The sequence below is a fragment of the Physeter macrocephalus genome, chromosome 18 (assembly GCF_002837175.3).
Source record: "Physeter macrocephalus isolate SW-GA chromosome 18, ASM283717v5, whole genome shotgun sequence".
NCBI classification, from domain to species: Eukaryota; Metazoa; Chordata; class Mammalia; order Artiodactyla; family Physeteridae; genus Physeter; species Physeter macrocephalus.
Window position 1 is genome coordinate 37,844,064 of NC_041231.1, and position 17,453 is coordinate 37,861,516.

Consider the following 17,453-nt stretch of genomic DNA (forward strand, 5'->3'; position numbering starts at 1 on the left):
GGCCTCTCCCGTTGCGGAGCACAGGCTCCGGACGCGCAGGCTCAGCGGCCATGGCTCACGGGCCCAGCCGCTCCGCGGCATGCGGGATCCTCCCAGACCGGGGCGCGAACCCGGTTCCCCTGCATCGGCAGGCGGACGCGCAACCACTGCGCCACCAGGGAAGCCCGTCCCTTGCTTTTTAAACTGTTTTTGGTTTTGGCTTTTATTTACATTACATGGCCGTCAAGTTTCCTCCTTCTATCAGGGCAAAATGGAGGGTTTTCTGAATCTTAAAATCCTGTAATTTACCTTGGATGTGAACTATAATGCTTGTTCTGAATACATTCCATGTAAAACTGCAGAAATTGTGTAGAAAGTCTTTATGAATTGGAACTTAACATATCATTGACAAGTTTTGAAGGACGTTCTGTTGACTTTGGTGATAGATGATCCCATTCTGCCAAGTTCAGCTGGAAGGGGTTGACCCAAACGTCAACCCTGGAACCTAGAAACTTCCTGAAACCATGGTTTTAAATCAGCAGGGTGGATGCAGCATGCATCTGTGCAAGAGATGGCATTTCACCAGCTTGCTCCACAGAAGTCTCTGGAACAAAACCATAAACATCAGCCCTCATTGTTGTGTGTTGGCTTTTAAAAGCCTCCAGTGGTTTGGGGAGGATAAGGCCTTGCCCTGGGGCTCCCTGGTCCAATTTTCTGGGACCTGGCTGAAAACCCTGGATATTTGATAGTCTGGCTTATTTCTATGGTGTATTAGCACCCTATAAAAGTTACATGTCATTTATTTCAAGTTTAGAACCCTCTCAAACTTCAGGGGCAAACCAAACTTGAACCTTTTGTGGCTGGAATTCTGTTTACCTTTGGCCAAATCTTGCTTCCTGAATGTGAAACAGGGAGGTGAGGTGAGAGGGGGGCCCCTGAGGCCCTTTGGACACCAAATCGCTTTTGCCAAACAAGGCTTTGATAGGTTAAAACATGAATGAATTTGAAACACATAGAATAACTTCCTGTCAGAATACTCTGGGGCCTACACACAGAAGTATATTGTGCCGGGCAAAATGCATTTTGACTGTTGCCTTCAGCCAACTGAAGTGAGGCAGTATCTGAGATTTTTGCCAAACAGGTTGAAATTGGGTCAAGCCACTCACCCTCCACTTCTAATAAATATATTAAATAGTTTCTATAAAAGTTAGTGGATAATCCAATTGAATGAGGACCTTGAGAAATTTGGACATTTCTTGTGTTTGAAATATTTATTTTTAACTAGTGACAAAGAAAGAGTGGATGCCAAGATACAATGCCCAGTTCAAGGATGGCTTTGATTCCTTTGTGTCTATTGTCAGAACATAGGCTAGCACGAAGTACCTTGTGCTTGAATGGAGGAGAAATAACACACTGCGTTCCATGTGCTTTACAGATAGAGGAACTGATGAATGCACTGGAGAAGACCAGACAGGAACTGGATGCCACCAAGGCTCGCCTTGCCTCCACACAGCAGTCTCTGGCTGAAAAAGAAGCACACTTGGCCAACCTCCGGATAGAGAGGAGAAAACAGCTGGAGGAGATCCTGGAGATGAAGTGAGTACCCATTTTTGCTTTCCTACTCTCTCTTTTCTAACTTCTCTTTAGGGATGAGAAAGGAAAGCCTAGAGAAGAGGAAGAAAGCTTGGAGAAATAATAATTTAGCTAACACTTGACTAGTTATTTCCATGACTACGCTTCTTATTTTTTTGAATTATAGCTTCCATGTCCCAATTTGCACATGTCTCACATCTGTTATTCAAAAAAAAAAAAATCCAACATTGGGTTTTGTGTCTGTGTGTTTTGTGGACGGCACTAATAGATCTGTCGGAAAGGTCTGAGTTGGCCAAGGGGCAGAGGCCTTGTTAAGCACAATGGTAATATAAGTCCTGCTCAGAGTTAAGTGGGAACTTTTCTGAGGAGGTATTTCCTAATTGTGACTATAACTTTGCTAATTATATTCTTTTCACTTGTGTACAATGCCTGGCTTCTGTTGGCGTTCACAGAGTCTTAAGGTTGGCACCTCTTTGTTTAGAAAGCAGGACTCTGATTTGCTGGGCCGCTAAAAACAGGCTTGGAAATCCCCCTGCCACCCTGTCTCCTTGGGTAGCTAAGGTCTGGGGGAGACTGGAACAAATGTCTTTGATTTAATCAATAAGGTACGGCTGCTTGTCGGGCAGTGGTTGTTCCTGTAGACCTGTGACACACCTGTCTTCACCTAGCTTTTATTTCATTCTTACAATGAAACAATATCACCATGGAAGAACATAGTAAAGGTAATTACTCAAAGATTTTAGAGGTAATCAATTGCTGTGGATCTGATTCTGAAAAAATAGGCAAGAAGCAGCATCTCCCTCTGTAAGTTTTAAAATGAAATAATCACTAAAATATAATTTAAATCCAACCTCCTTCCACAGTAAGGGGAAATGTACAGAATCATGGCATCTTAAGCCTGTAACATAGACTTTGAAATTGGTGGCTAGGTATGGAAGAATAACCTTATCCTGACCCTGCAAGTCTTACACATGGTTAACATTAAACCCAGGAAGCTTAGATCATGGAAAATATGGAATGAAATATTTTGAAGGATTTAATAACGAGGACAAAACTTTTATTCCTCATCAACTACCTCAGTTTCTCCAAGACCAAAGAATAAGTAGTTTTATTTCCACTTATAAACTCTCATTTTTCCTAATAAAAGATGATATAATAAAAACAGATTTTATTATCCTCAGTTTAGGGGTGAGGGAACTGAGACTCAACGAGATTTCAAGTAATTTGCTTAAGGACATCTGGCCAGGATTAAAACCAAAATCTAATCAGGCTCCCTTTCTACTACCTCATTTTCTCATGGAGCTTATGTCACCTCCACCAAGTCCAGAACTTTTGTCTGTTTGAGTCACTGCAGTAATTATGCTGCCTAGAACAGTGCCTGCATATGGTAGGTGCTCAGTAATTGATTGCTGAAGCAATGAATAGATTGAATGCTGGAGATTGGATTTTATGTACTTAGGAAGAAAAGTATTTCAAGCATTTGTGACATTATCGATGTGATCAATAATTTATTAATAATACCAGTACATTGATTCCGTCAGCCTTGATTCTTTCTCTTTCACTTATCCAGCTTCTGCCTCCTTGTGTGTTGTTATGTGTCAAGTTCAGCCTCGTTTCTCTGGTTGTTCTGCAGCTGTTCCCAAGTTAACTCTACAGCTCCTGGAGTGATTTATTATGCCATTATAAGGAAACTTGCATTATTTCCTGTTTATAAAAAGAGCATATACTTTCAGCGTTGTGAGAGAACAAGTAATGGTGAAGCATGCTGGTTTGGGAGTCGTCAGAGCTGGGTTGAAATCCTGTTGCTTCCACGTGGTGTCTGTGTGACTTGGGAGAAAATGACCTTAACATCGCTGACCCTCCAGTTTCCTCCTGTGATGACTTTCGTGGGGTGGTTGTGAGGAGAGGCACTCAGAGCGGGGCTTGGCACACAGAAAATGATATATGTGTGTAAATGGTGCTATCAGCCAATGAAAATATGTCATTTGTTTAATATACTTTGTGAAGAGTATCATTTATCTAAAATTTGGGTTTATTTTTCTAAAACATATAAACTTTTTCCACGTGTATGTTTTCCTACTTAATTTCATGATTTCAGATAGCACCTAACTAAGACCTCTTTTGGTGAATTGCCACATTATTGCCCAAGTGCTTATTAATCTGCTGCCACTGCAAAATAAATACGAAATTCCTATTAATCCCTTTGGTAAAAGTAACAAAGCCCTGCTTCATTGAGCCCAATATGGACCTCATTCACTATTTAACTGGCCTGGAAGCCCCACTTACCAGTGGGCTTCTTCCCAGGACTATGGGGACACAGGTGCAGGGCAATTACATTGACTGAGAACCCCGGTTAGCTTTATCAGCCTCTTCAGCTGTTCAAGTCAACCAAATGGTTTGGTCAATCTTGATTTTTAAGCTGAGTTGACATATTGGTTACTTGGCATTAACCAAGTCAGTGTAAGCTAGTGGGAGCAGTCAGCTGGATGTATCACTGTATCTGCTGTCACTCTGTGCCAGGCACTGTTGGTTTTCCTTCAACTGACAGGCATTGTGCAGGCAATGCCTTTAGGCCTTAGACAAGTCTACCCAGTTTCCCAACCCTGGTAGCAAGGGAGAGGCTCTGTGGTGTTAGAGGAAAGAGGGACGGGGCCTTGAGTCAAGAGAAAGAAGATGTGGTCTTGTAACTCAACCATAACGTTAAAGGAGATCACTCTCTGGTTGCCTCACATTTTTCTTTGGTAACGTGGAGGTAATAATACTTGCCCTGCCTACTCTATAGAATTGTTATAGGGACAGGATTTTTTTTTCAAATACTGAACTGAAATTATGTAAACCAGCATATGTAAAAGTGCTTTGAAACATAAAAGGGGATTTTGAAACAAGAGGTGGTGTCTGTTAAATCCGTTGCAAAATCAAATGGCACCGAGTTTTAGTATTGGAAAGCAGCTGGGTCCAACCTTCCAGCCTACGTAAGCCAGACTCCTGTCCACATAATGACTAATAAGGAATTCACCAGGCCCTGGTGAAGACCACTTCCTTTGGAAGTCACGGGCTCATAAGGTGGTGGTTCATGTTCCACGGCTCGTGCAGGTAGCTCATTTGTCCTTAGATGGAACTGAAATGGCTTTCCATGGAATCTTCCCGCTTGTCTTGGTTTTTGTTTCAGAGCTACATAGATTTCACCTGAGCCCCATCCACAGGACAGCCAGCCTTTTAGATATTTGTTTGGGTAAAAGTGTACATTTTAGGAAAAGAAACAGAGAAGCAAAACTTAAAAACAAAACCACCTTGATCCTACCATGCAGAGATGGATGCTGGTAGCATTTTGGTATATACCTTTACAAATGTTCTCTATTTTTTAACAAAATTAGATTGTACTTCCATATTTTATAAATCCTGCATTTGAGGAATGAAAGGATGAATTAGTTGAAAAATTTATAAATATTCCTTGAGCACCAACTATGTGGTAGGTACTGTTCTAGGTGGAAAAACAAAAATGTCTGCCCTTATCAAGCTTGCATTTTAGTAAAATGAGTGAAAGAAATGAATGAACAATAAATAAGTAAATAAATGAATAGGTAGATGAATAAAGTAGCTTCTTGTGGAACCAAAGAAGTTTGGAATCCCGCTTAGAAATCTGCTTCCATAGGTAAGGACCGTCATGGTTATTTGGGGTAAAAGGGGACATGCCCTGTCACTCCCTGTAGTCTGAGAACCCTTTTAGGAGCTGAGCCCAAAGGAGAGCCTTTGACTCTGTCTTGTGTAGCATTCTTCCCCCCAGTATGCCCTTTTCCAGTTTGATCTTCGTTGCTTTGTATTCTAACTGCCAGTCATTATTCCCACACCGGAAGGAGCTAACAGTTCCCAACCATACATTTTCATAGGAGAACATAATATTCTCCTTCCCTTGTGTATAAGATTATGCTTTTACTTTAAAAAAATCTAAAACCTCTTCCTAAAACATTTCATAACGGTTCGTCTTTGTTACACTTGCTTCTACTTAAAGGGATTTTATCAAAATAATATTAAGAACATCATTCTATATGTTTGGTTTTATTAATGCCGGTTAATGAGCTTACATTCCAGTAACCAAAGCTCAATTATTTAATTTGTGGCAGGTGAATTTGATATCTGTAGCTAAAAGGAATCGAAGGCCATGAGATACCGTACTTAAAATCTATCTGTGTGCATTTGCTCAGACGATTTAAACTAGCATAGTAATTTAACAGGCAGACAGGCAGGCTAACTGATATGTTCCATTCAGTATTAAACACTGAATGAATAAGGGTTTTGAGAGCTGGTTAAAAGTTACGTAATTTGAAGTGCGTGTTTTAGACTTTTTGAGGTGATTTCTCATACTTATGTAAAGATTTTAAGGGGACCTCTGCACTTTATCTCATCTGATGACATTGTGATATCCATCTTAATTTACTGGGTATTGTTGCATTTTAGACATCTTCTCTAGGTAGCCTCAAAAGCCTTTGTATACACTGGGCTATTTTAGGAAGTTTACAGTGAGGTAAGACCCCGGCTTATTCCAAGGCATTATCCTGTTGGCCTCTTTGATCTAGGATCTCTTTTGAGAGAGCCACTCATTAGGTAAGTACCCTTCAAAGGAGAGGCATGGTGCAGAAAATGATAAAATCAATTTATTCTTTACTTCATGCCAACATGAGAAAAGACAAATCACATTTCTTTAGGAAGGAATCCTAAGTGCCTGGTAATTTGGACAGGATAAATGGAGCCTGGGAGAGGAGTTTTGAGGGCAACTGTTACTTAAAATTGATAAACTCAGTTGCAAGAGATGTTATGGAGATTGAATGAAATTATGCATTTACGAGAAAGTGATTTATAAGCTGTAAAAGTCATATATGTATAATGTGTGACATATTAATATGTTAGGTAAACTGACTATAATTAGCATACACTGATCCCATCTTCAAATTCCAATTGACCTCATGCTTTCAACAGTTTTTTATAGGGAGGGGGCTACAGTGCAATTCCTTCTCTAATCAATGAATGGCTTGTTTAGAAAAACCTTGGCATGCACAATTTAAAATATATATTAAATACTATGTTAATGTGTCCTAAAATGTCCCAGTCTGTCTGTCCTTATTTACCTCCTGCTAAATTCTAAAAGTAAATTGAGTCAGTGAAAACACTACTGAGGCTTGTCTCAGCTTTCTAAGTTACCCGCAGTGATTGAGGATGGGTGGCAGAGAGAAGAACTGCTCATTAAACAGCAATCGTGGTCTGAGCTGCAGGCAGTCACGTGATGGACAGTAGCTTACCACTCAAAATTTCTGTTTCTCTCTTGTAACCCTGAAGTTGGTGGCTTAGGGCCTTTAGCGGAAGAGAAAAGTCTTGCTGTACATAAAGCGGGTAAGCAAAACTTAACTACAAAGAAAATAACTTTAGAATAGTGGAATGGTCTAATTAGCTTCAATGCGAGCAACAGAAAACCCCACATTCCAGAAGCTCATACAAGTAGCTGCATAGTCACCAGGGACCCACACTCCTGCCTTGAAGCTTTGCTATTCTCTATACATGAGAGGTGTCTATCTCATGATACAAGGTTTTTGCCTCAGCTCCAACTGTTCCATCCACATTCCAGAAAGCAGACAGGAGAAAGGAGAAGGGAACCTCCCTGCCCTTTTAAGTTGCACATACCATCCACTAACATCTGAGTCATTTAACAGTTTATTCGATAAATAGCTGTTGAGCATTCATTGCTTGCAAGGACTGTTCTATGCCTTAGGCACCGATCTAAGCACTGTTCTAAGTGAACAGAAATTGTTTGTCACATGGGCACACTTAGATGCAAGAAGGCAGGAAATGCAGACTGTAGCTGGGTGGCTCTATGTCCAGCTAACACTTAGGGAACCCAAGGAAGGAATGGGTGGTGGGGTATTGGGGGCAACTAGCAGTCTTTGCTGAAATAAACGAAGTATGAAAAGAAAGTGTCAACTGGTATGTTATCTCACTGAGCATTTAAAAATAACGTTGCGACTATACTTTTAAAGATAGTATTCCTAACAGATATTTACTTGTATGCATGCATGTCCGGTATATATCTGAGTTCATTTCTGGGTAGCAGTGTTGGTAAACTATGGGAGAGTCATGTGATGAGTGAACAGGTTTGGAAATACCTGAAAAATCTCATCATGGTTGGGATAGCTGATGAGGGGTGTTAGTCTAGAGAAGACCAAGAGGCAGATTCTCCCTTCAGCTATTAAAGGGGTGACGTGAGAGGAAAGAAATGGACTTGATTTATGCTGCCTCAGATGATTGTGCTAGAGCACCGTCATCCTTTACGAGGAGGAAGGCCTTCCTTGAGTGCTTCGTACCAGTCAGAATTCTATAGCCTTTTGAGGTTGTTCCTGAGGTATTTCAGCAAATCCTGGGGGGAGGGGGATATCACCTCCTCTGGGTGCTATAGAGAGAATTCCCGTCCCCAGGGAGGGGACAGACGGATGATCTCCACAATTCCTTTCAATGTGGGACTCTACCAGTGACTCTACTAAATAAGTGATCTGGAACATGAATAATATTTAGGAGATGCTGGAATCTTCTTTGTTTCTTCTCTTAAGGAACTCTATTTGAATGTAGGAACTTTTGCCAAAAGCCGAAAATGACTGCTTGGTTTAAGACACTGTCCTCTCTAATAGGACCACAACCGAATTTCCCTGTACTTTTGTACATTGCATTTATTTTTCATAAAACTCTTCAGATGTGAAATATATGAGCCAAGCAAAGATGTGTCTCACAAACTATTACAGAGAAAGAATCAGTGGTTAAATTTCATGTCAGGTAGAATCAAGAACCCTTCACTCTCCCTGCCCTAAGGATTGTACTATCTTTGATTAAAATGTCTTCAGAGAATTAAACTAGCCCAGGCATATGTACTATTTACTGCATGCAGACTTTGGCCAATGGGATTAATATTACCGGTGAACAACTCTTAGGTGCTTATTACATGTCAGGCAGGGGCTGAGTACATCACCTCCTGTGAGATGGGGAGTATTATTACCTCCACTGTGTAGATGCAGAAACTGAGGCTCAGACGCCTGGAACTCAAAGTCTTTTTGACACTACATTCTATGATTTTAACCACTGACAGATTGCATCACACTGTCTCCTAGTGAAAAACTCAGGATGTTGTTGTAAGAATTTTAAGTCTTGTAATGGTGGGACCAGTTTTGATTAAATAGAAGGCAGTTGGCAAACAGGTGCTTCTTCCAACTCGCATTGGGGAAGCAGGACAGCAGGCTGGGGTGATGATGGGAGGGAAGGGGCAGGAAGAGAGCTAGTTGGAGGAGGCCTTTGAACTCAGCTTCCTTATCTTAAAACAAGGCAAGGGGAGACACTGTCTTCTGGCCAAAAACATGCACTGCATATATAAGTTTAATAGTGAAAACTGTCAGTCAAATGGGTCCCTTGGCCTGGTGGTTTTTAATGGAAATACAAACATTTTCTGAGCTAGAGTGTATAATCTTTCAGCTTAAATAATCATAATCGGCAGTTAAATAATCTAAATGCTTATGAATTGTAGAGTCTAAATTATTCCAAGCACCATACTTCATGTTATCTCCATCTTCACAGCAGCGGCTCCATGGGGGCTAGGAAGGTCAACCATTAAAAAAGGGAAAGAGAAACGTACGGGCCTTCCAACCTCCTAAAGTATGGCAAGTCAAAGGGGGCAGTTGTGGTCCTCCTTTCAATCCAAGAGCAGGTTCCTTTGGATCTCTCTGGTCCTCAGTTTGTCCAACTATAAATTATAAATTAAGGGTATGAAATTGGCCAGTCCTCCAGCCAGCCCTATAAATTGATGCCCCTTTTACTTTCTACCTTTGTCCCTCCTTTCCATTTGTTCTTTTTTCCATCACAGCCCACTAGGTAGTTAAGTCTTTTCCTAGGAGCCACTTCTTGCAATGGTCATTTAGAGAAAAAAGGATAGAAGAAAAATGAGGACCATACGTGGGAGAATGTATTCCAGAGCAGGGGCATCAATGGGAAATAGACTGTGGCCCAGATGCCAGCTGTCTGCCAGAACTGCGAAGGGCAGGACTCAGGGAAAATCCCAACTTGTCGGGTTTCTCTGCCTCCCTGTAGTATCTTCTTTGTGAAGGTAAAATATACTGTAGCTGTTATCAGGGGAAGCCTCAACCCTGAGGATGTAGAGGGGAAACATCAAGATCTGCAGCCTCAGTGACAGAGGGCATCATAACAAAAGGCTCCAAGTCACTGAAGACTTACAGGACAAGGCATAGCATGGAAGTGGGGAGGGCTTTGGATGTTCTTGGTCCCTGGAACGTACTTAATAAAAGTTTGATAAAGGAATGAATGAATGGTGATGAAAATTTGACTCTTGCTAGCTACCTCTTCCTCCTTTCCCCTACCTTATCCATCCCTGCCTTCTCTTCCACCCAATCTCCTCTTTCTTCTTTTTTCTCTCTTCCTCCTTTCCTTTCCTTTCCCTCATGTTCTCTCTCCTCTTCTTCCTTTTTCCTCTCCCTTTCCTACCCCTGTTCTGGTGCCCTATAAAGTGAGAAGGGTCAAAGTATTTTCTTTATTTTCTCAACATAATGGTTGTCTTGCTAGATTCTCATTTTGACTGTTGGGCAGGAGGCAGACTGAGCACCTGGGAAGAAGAGTGTGTGTGTGTGTGTGTGTGTGTGTGTGTGTGTGTGAGAGAGAGAGAGAGAGAGAGAGAGAGAGAGGGAGGGAGAGAGGCGGGGGTGGGTGGGGAGGAGACAGACACATGCATGTTTGGTGGCGGAGAAAGGGCCAGCTCTGGCAGTCTTGCGTAGAGAATGAGATGTAGAGGGGAGGCCACTCAGTTCTTCAGGAGCAAAGCAATTGAGAACTATAGCCTGAAGCCAAGCCGCCAGTCAAGAACTGCCAAAATCTTTTATTTTCCAGTCACGGAATTTGGGAACCAAGGGATTGCGAAAATTGAAATGCAGTGTTTGACTTGATCTTTGGGTTAAGCCAATATCCCTGGGATCTTAATTTGAACCTGCAGGAGGCTTTGGCCAACTTCTGTGAGAATCTGTTTTACTCACACCCAACCCTTCGCTTAGTTGAAGAGATTTGCAGAGTACACTGCAGCTAGTGCCGGCACAGTTATGATAAAAGTTAAATTGTCTTTCTGTTCTGTTTTGAAAATGGTGTCTGTGTGTTCACTTTATGAGCCCTGAGCTTGGTGCTTCTTTCTTTTCCTGGCTCCATCTCTGGATGTTTTCTTGTAAAACTTTCCCTTCAATGCATTTCTAAGGTTTTATTCTAAGGCAGTATGGGATTGGGTACGCAAAGTGGTTATTCTCTTCTCTCCCTTCCATTCTTTGGGAGGGGAGACTGTGCCCTGGGAAGCTGCTCCCTGTACAGTGCATTGCTGGGGTTCCTTTGCTGGCTGACTTCTGGTTGGGTGCAGGGCCTATAGGAGGCACTGCAGAAGATGGGAGGGTGGGAAGAGAAAAAGGCTAGAGAATTTCCTCCCTGTTCCCTGCTTGCACTGGGGCCACATCTGTGGCAGTAGGGACTTCTCTCTATGACTGTAGCTCCTCGTAATAGTGCCCCATCCATGGTTCCCACTGGGACTGGGATTGACTCATGTTTCCTTTGTCCCTTCAGCCCGAGGTGCAGTAATAGCCACCCCTTGTTGCCAGTTTCTGGGTGCCTCAACGCGTTTGTTTTATTAACCCTGCCCACCTCTCCTCTGTAGTCCTTTCACTGAACTCTCCTCATTGGACTCATCTGTGGTGAATTCTGTTTCCGGCCAAACCCAGACCAGTACAGTGGGGAAGGCCATGGGGCTGTGGTCACGTGTGTGAGATTTGTTAGGATGACTTGAGAAAGCATTGTTAAAAAATGTTTACATTTCCCATAGTAAGTAATTTTGGAAAAAGAAGCAGATTGCTTGATGCTACAGTCAAAACACTAAAACAAAACTGTCATTCTGTGATTTTTTTAAAAAATGGTTGCTTTTCAAATGACCTTTGAACATGAATGACTGCTGCTGCCCTGACCCCAGAAAGATGTGAAGCTGATGTTCCCAGAGTCAGCCTCAGTCTTAGGACTAATGAAAATAGCCCCCTGCTCCCGCCATATACAAGGAAAAATTATTCCTCCCTTATTCTTTAGGCTTAGGGAAGTTGGTTTGACTGAACAAGGAAAAATTTCTTGAGATGGGAGGAAAGAGAGCATTCTAGACGTCCTGGGCTAGAGCACAAGGCAGCTGCCTCCAGGCCACGGGTAACATCCTTAGATCCAAGCTCAGGGCACTTGGGGTTCCCATAAAGCTAAAGGCATTGCATCTTTGATCAGCAACTGCTCTAATGCAGCACTTCAGACTGAGGTGCAAGCTCAGCACGCCTACTCATTGATCCAATCGCCTGTTCAGTCACTGACTTATTCATAAAACAAATCATCCAGGAAGTCAGTTATTTATTGAGAGAATGAATGAACAATCTGATGTCCAATTATAGGATTAGAAATCTGAATGTAGAATTACAGCTGAGATAAGTGTGCAAAAAAGGAAAGGTCTGTGGAGCCATGAGAGCATCCTAAAGGTAGTAGAAGGGCTCCTTGAAGATAAGCCATGATGTGTTGGATGAGAGTTCATTAAATGAAGAGCCAGGGTTGGTGAGTGGAGTCAGGTTGGGGAGTACATTCTAGAGGAGGAGACTGCCTGTGCAAAGGCCCTGTGGCAGAAGGGAGAAACATTCCCTCCATTAACTCATAGGAGGCCTGTGTGGCTGAAGCACAGAGACAAAGGGGGAAAGCAGGATTGACTGAGGTTAGAGGGATGGCAGAGGCCAGACTACCCAGGACCTTAGGGGCCATGGTCAGATAGTTGGTACTTATCCTAAGAACAGGAACCCATTGGGGTGAAGTAACATGATCAGATTATGATTTGAAAATAATAAAAAGCAATTGCAGTATACTTTCCATGTGCCAGAAACTTTTGAAGAGCTTTGAAAATATAAACAATATCTTCACAACATCCTCTAAGATAAGTACTGTTGTCATCCTCGTTTTACTTTTGAGGAAACAGAGGCACAAAGAGTTTAAATAACTAGCCCAAGGTCACGTAGCAAAAGTGGGATTTGAACCTCTCAGCGTTGTCAAGTAGTCTGGCCACATGCTTGACCACCACACCATACCGATGCTTTTGTGTGGAGAATAGATTTGGATGTGGGCATAGTACTTAGGAAGCTGCTGCGGTCTTTCGGGTAGGGAGAGCTTGTCCTAGGATGGTGGCAGTGGAGATGGAGAGAAGTGGAAGATTTCAAGAGACCCGTAGGGAGCTGAATTTACAGGACTGGGTTTAGATTGGCTATAGGAGTGGTAGAGATAGGCGCCCCTCTCTTTCCCTTCTTCCTGCCAGCTCTGTGTTCTGCTCCCCTGAACACTTTCATGCCTCTATGCAGAGGGGCTGTGAGGGAATTGTTGTGGCAAGTATTGCTCTAGTCCAGGGGTTCTCAACAGCAACGCTACTGACACTAGGCTGGTAAATTCTTTTTTGCGGGAGCTGTCCTATGTTTAGTAGCATCCCTGGCCTTTACCTACTAGGTGCCAGGAGCAATCCCCCTTCTCCACTTGTGACAATCAAAAATGTCTCCAGATATTTCCAGAAGTCCTCTTTGAAGGCAAAATCACCCTTGGTTGAGAAGTGCTGGTCTACTCCTAGCCTGCATACATTTACAGTTTCTCACCTTGGACCAGCAGCCCACCTCCTTCCTGGAATACTATGAGCCTTGAGCCAATGTTAGTGGCACTAGTAGAGTTTTAAACTGGCCCATGCCCTGCACATAGGCCTTCTGCCCTCTGGAGGCAGGCAGCCCTAGACCAGGTAGATTCATAAATCTTAGAAGGGAGCCTTCCCACTATTTAACAGTGTCATCCATCTTTAGTCTTTAGTAGGTAGCCTAGATAATTGTCTGTAATTCAAGGACATTTTCTTTGGGGACATAGACTCTTTAGTTCTATGCAACTGATTTCAAAATGAACTTTCTGTAATCTACTCTCATGTTCGGGCGTTGCCTGTAATCTTATGTTTCTGGAACAACGGTTTCCTAAATAGCTCCAAAACTTCCCTGTGGATACTTTTTCTTTTTTTTTTTTTTTAAATCTTTATTGGAGTATAATTGCTTCACAATACTGTGTTAGTTTCTGCTGCACAACAAAGCGAATCAGCCGTATGCACACACATGTCCCCATGTCCCTTCCCTCTTGAGCCTCCCTTCCATCCTTCCTTGAAGTTTTAAATCGACACAAAGTAGCAAACCGCGAATTAAAAAATTCCCACTGTATGAACCTTGTCAAAATTCTCTGTATGATCAAAACAGTTGTCATGCTAGGATATTCTATAAGCACTTCACTTTTTTCCTGGAAAGAGCATTCTGCTCTCGGATTTCCTTAATTGCACTTTTTCAAATGTAACTTAAATTTACTTACCCTGCTTGTCCAAATAACCATGAGCCACTTCCATAACATCTGAGCTGCTTTACATATAAACAGTAGTTACCAAAAGTCACATACACAATCACGGCTGCAAATTGGCATTGCTATGCAGGCTGGCAGTAAACATTAACATTGGCTCATGAAATTAATACAGCCCCGCAGTCTAACTTCTAGACCCAGCCTGATTCTTATCAGGTTATGACTGAAAAAGTTTAATTAAAACTCAACATAGTCTAGACTGTGGGTCCTGTTCTTTATGTTATTACTGTTCAGTGGCATCAAATGCATTATAATTATATAGGGAAAGGCTGGTAAGGATGCCAGCAACTTGCTTAAATAAGATACACTTTTAAAAGCTCAAACATAAATTACATTTCAAATTTTTATAAGGTTTGAAAGAATCCATATCAAGCCAATAATAATTAGGTAGTTTGTGAAGAGAAATATACTCATGAAAATAGCATCTTATCATCTAATATGCATATAAAATGAAAAATTATCAATCTGTGTATGAAATTTAGCCTAATTTAGATTAATAGTCAAAAACGATGATAATTTAAGATAGGAGTTGGGGCTAGTTTTACTTTCTAAAATATCTTTGCTATGAGAATCATATAAATAAAGTTAAAGGAAGAATCATGTCCTAAAAAGTTTCTTCAGTATTTTTTAAGCACCCTCAATAACTTAGAAGTACTTAACAAAAATCAATATGCTAATCATAAATACTTACGATAATTACATCTAGTTAGTACAATCAACTGGTTCAAATAATTAAACTAAAAAATATTCAGTTAAGACTACTTCATGTCACTCTAAGACTTGAAAGCAATACATCTTTATTTTTATTACTCAACTATGCAGATATTTCAGTGATTCAGACTGTCTTCCCCCAGAGGAAGGGGGCATATAAAGAGCAGTGATCATCACTGAACACTTGTATGGCATTAAAGCCTTCCTCTTGAGCTTCCCTCCAGTCCTCCCTATCCCACCCCTCTAGGTCATCTCAAAGCACCGAGCTGATCTCCCTGTGCTATGCTGCTGCTTCCCACCAGCCAACTATTTTACATTCGTTAGTGTATATATGTTGATGCTACTCTCACTTCGCCCCAGCTTCCCCCTCCCACCCCATGTCCTCAAGTCCATTTTCTATGTCTGCCTCTTTATTCCTGCCCTGCAACTAGGTTCATCAGTACCATTGTTTCTTACTTAATTTATTTTTATTTTATTTTATTTTTGGCTGCATTGGGTCTTTGTTGCTGTGCGTGGGCTTTCTCTAGTTGCGGAGAGTGGGGGCTACTCTTCGTTGCGGTGCACGGGAGGCTTCTCTTTGTTTTGGAGCACGGGCTCTAGGTGTGCGGGCTTCAGTGGCACGTGGGCTTAGTAGTTGTGGGCTCTACAGTGCAGGCTCAGTAGATGTGGCACACGGGCTTAGTTGCTCCGTGGCATGTGGGATCTTCCTGGACCAGGGCTCGAACCCGTGTCCCCTGAATTGGCAGGCGGATTTTTAACCACTGCGCCACCAGGGAAGCCCAGTACCATTTAAAAAATTTTTTTAGGGCTTCCCTGGTGGCGCAGTGGTTGCGCGTCCGCCTGCCCATGCAGCGTACAGTATTTGTTTTTGTGTTTCTGACTTCACTCTGTATGACAGACTCTTGGTCCATCCACCTCACTACAAATAACTCAATTTAGTTTCCTTTTATGGCTGAGTAATATTCCATTGTATATATGTGCCACATCTTCTTTATCCATTCATCTGTCAACGGACATTTAGGTTGGTTCCATGTCCTAGCTATTGTAAACAGTGCTACAGTGAACATTGTGGTACATGTCTCTTTTTGAATTATGGTTTTCTCAGGGTATATGCCCAGTAGTAGGATTGCTGGGTCATATGGTAGTTCTATTTTTAAGGACCTTCCATACTGTTTTCCATAGTGAGTGTATCAATTTACATTCCCACCAATAGTGCAGGAGGGTTCCATTTTCTCCACACCATCTCCAGGATTTATTGCTTGTAGATTTTTTGATGATGGCCATTCTGACCGATGTGAGATGATACCTCATTGTAGTTTTGATTTGAATTTCTCTAATGATTAGTGATGTTGAGAACACTTTCATGTGTTTGTTGGCAATCTGTTTATCTTCTTTGGAGAAATGTCTCTTTAGGTCTTCTGCCCATTTTTGGATTGGGTTGTTTGTTTTATTGATCTGCATGAGCTGCTTGTATATTTTTTGTCAGTTGCTTCGTTTGCAAATATTTTCTCCCATTCTGAGGGTTGTCTTTTCGTCTTGTTTATGGTTTCCTTTGCTGTGCAAAAGCTTTGAAGTTTCATTAGGTCCCATTTGTTTATTTTTGTTTTTATTTCCATTTCTCTAGGAGGTGGGTCAAAAAGGATCTTGCTGTGATTTATGTCATAGAGTGTTCTGCCTATGTTTTCCTCTAAGAGTTTTATAGTGTCTGGCCTTCCATCTAGGTCTGTAATCCATTTGGAGTTTATTTTTGTGTATGGTGTTAGGGAGTGTTCTAATTTCATTCTTTTACATGTAGCTATCCAGTTTTCCCAGCACCACTTATTGAAGAGGCTGTCTCTTCTCCATTGTTTGTTCTTGCCTCCTTTGTTGTAAATTAGGTGCCCATAGGTGCATGGGTTTATCTCTGGGCATTCTATCCTGTACCGTTGATCTGTATTTCTGTTTTTGTGCCAGTACCACATTGTCTTGATTACTGTAACTTTGTGGTATAGTTTGAAGTCGGGGAGCCTGATTCCTCCAACTCTGTTTTTCTTTCTGAAGATTGCTTTGGTTATTCAGGGTCTTTTGTGTTTCCATATGAATTGTAAGATTTTTTGTTCCAATTCTGTGAAGAATGCCGTTGGTAGTTTGATAGGGATTGCATTGAATTTGTAGATTGCTTTGGGTAGTATAGTCATTTTCACAATATTGATTCTTCCAATCCAAGAACATGGTATATGTCTCCATCTCTTTATGTCATCTTTGATTTCTTTCATCAGTGTTTTATAGTTTTCTGAGTACAAGTCTTTTGCCTCCTTAGGCAGGTTTGTTCCTAGGTATTTTATTCTTTTTGTTGCAACAGTAAATAGGAGTGTTTCCTTAATTTCTCTCTCTGGTTTTTCGTTGTTGGTGTGTAGGGATGCCAGAGATTTCTGTGCATTAATTACCTATCTTGCAACCTTACCAAATTCATTGATTAGTTCTAGTAGTTTTATGGTGACATCTTTAGGATTTTCTACGTATAGTATCATGTCATCAGCAAACAGTGACAGTTTTACTTCTTCTTTTCCAATTTGTATTCCTTTCCTTTCTTTTTCTTCTCTGATTGCTGTGGCTAGGACTTCCAAAACTATGTTGAATAAGAGTGGCGAGAGTGGACATCCTTGTCTTGTTCCTGATCTTAG

The 17,453-nt window shown here is 41.6% G+C and overlaps 1 protein-coding gene across 3 annotated transcripts in view; it reads left to right on the forward strand.

The window, feature by feature from the left end:
- The window catches only part of ERC2 (ELKS/RAB6-interacting/CAST family member 2), a 991,464-nt gene that overhangs the window by 588,204 nt on the left and 385,807 nt on the right, over positions 1-17,453 (forward strand). For all 3 annotated transcript variants that reach the window (XR_008615821.1, XM_024123747.2, XM_024123746.2), the window contains exon 13: positions 1,415-1,575. Coding sequence is in view for 2 of the 3 variants with exons in the window: in XM_024123747.2 (XP_023979515.1) it covers positions 1,415-1,575 (161 nt within the window). In the remaining variant the exon portion in view is untranslated. The remainder of the gene's footprint in view (positions 1-1,414; positions 1,576-17,453) is intronic.